Source organism: Fomitiporia mediterranea (assembly GCF_000271605.1).
Source record: "Fomitiporia mediterranea MF3/22 unplaced genomic scaffold FOMMEscaffold_1, whole genome shotgun sequence".
In the NCBI taxonomy this organism is placed as follows: Eukaryota; Fungi; Basidiomycota; class Agaricomycetes; order Hymenochaetales; family Hymenochaetaceae; genus Fomitiporia; species Fomitiporia mediterranea.
Window position 1 is genome coordinate 6,543,527 of NW_006760386.1, and position 1,729 is coordinate 6,545,255.

Genomic DNA, 1,729 nt, shown 5'->3' on the forward strand with positions numbered 1-1,729 from the left:
AAATAATTTATAAAATATAATTATATTTAATTATTTAATACAAAATAATAAATGATACATTATTTCTACAGTCCCTGACCCCTGCACCACTAGCAGCCTCTGCCTTGTTCTTTCGTGAGCAGAATTCGTGTCGGAAAAGGATGAACGCATCCTTAGGCTGTTTGATGTAGTCTTTGTCACCACGTTTGGCTGTCGCTCGGGACCTGTGAGTCAAATTGCGTGTGCGTGTGGGTTGAGGTCGAGCAGGTTGTGGAGGTTGAGGCTGCACCTGTTAGACAGGTTTAGAGTAGTTAGTAAGTATCAATAGGAGAGAAAAGGTGGACGTACTGTGACGGCATGCAGTGAGTGTGAGTGGTGCATGCAGGTTGAGATCCGGAGCATTGAACAAGTTGATTCAGGCTGCAGACAAAGCTGTATCAGTACGCATATGCTACATATTCTGACTGTGACGTGCAATTGGAGGAGCAGTGAACTGAGTCATTGTTGTGGATTGATCTCTGGGACGTACCAGCTCGAACAGAGAAGGCAAAGTGGAATGTATTGACAGACTCTGCTCAGGAGGGGTAAGTGGCAGTCCACTGCTTCCGTTTGATATGGTGTTGTCTGCTGCACTAAGGAATGTAAATGCATGTGGGGTGGACCTGTTGAGAGTGACGTTAAGCATGGAATGGGTGGGGAAGGAGAGTGTGTACAGTGTCAAAGAGAGGGTCATACCATGGGAGTGGTTGTACGTTGGTATTGTTGCGAGCACACGCTTGTCAACTGTTGCTTGCACTACAGAGCAGGAAGTACGTGAATGTATGGAAACATTGAAGAAGTCGTTCAGCATTGGTCAACAATGTGGATGTGTGAATGCGAATGCAAAAAGGAAGGCAAGTGTAAACAGAGGAGGACAACAAAGGAGAGGCAACGCAAGCGGCGGAGCAAGGAGCAGGAGGGATGGAAGGGAGACAAAAAGTTGGGAGGAGAGGGGTGAGTAACCATTGTGCAAGTTATTATGAAGTGGACTGGCTGCTTATGCTTTATGATGAAGGACAGTGTAGCCAGCTCAGTTGTGTCGTCACAGGATCTGAGGCTCAGCACAGGCATTGCAGTGGCAGATTAGAGAGACAAATACAGTGATGTTTATTGCAGGCAGTGTGCCTGCTGGAGGATGCTTGTAGGCAGAGGACTGGGATAGAGAGAACAAGAGTGACAACATAGTGTTGGGGGAAGAGGGTTGGGGAGATGGTGGAGGTAGGAGGAAAAGGAGTGACGAGAGCAAGTGCATCATTATATGTGCTCGATCTTCAGTACTCGATTATGTAATCACTTCGATATATTGTTTAAAAGTAAAACCAAATTATTTTATAAGTCTGACAGAGTGATTGTTATCAATATTAATATATATAATTGCATATTATCTTACTAGAAGTATTGTAATTAACTTACAAGTACAATGTATTACTTTTATGACTATTATAATCAATCAACTATTGTTACAAATAACTTATAATATAATTTTAGCAGATTATAATAAGAGTTAAGTGCTTGTATCTCACATGTAATGTTGTAATAATACTATTAGTAAGCTTACTTGCTCTAAAACATGTTTGTAGTTTAATAGAAACTTTGTATATTTCTTACATTTATATACAATCATTATAATTACATTACAAGTAAAATATAAGTATTATTTTAGAATGTAATGCTTATGAAATCATTTTATTAGATTACTTTTGCTATTATT

At 40.3% G+C, this 1,729-nt stretch overlaps 1 protein-coding gene across 1 annotated transcript; it reads right to left on the reverse strand.

Annotated features, from left to right (window-relative positions):
* Positions 1-34: 34 nt before the first annotated feature.
* FOMMEDRAFT_150996 (uncharacterized protein) lies at positions 35-829 on the reverse strand (the record flags this gene model as incomplete). The annotated part of the gene is made up of 3 exons (XM_007262148.1): positions 35-268; positions 328-399; positions 509-829. The coding sequence occupies 3 exons, from the start codon at positions 827-829 to the stop codon at positions 35-37; spliced, it is 627 nt and encodes a 208-aa protein (XP_007262210.1).
* Between the last annotated feature and the right edge of the window lie 900 nt (positions 830-1,729).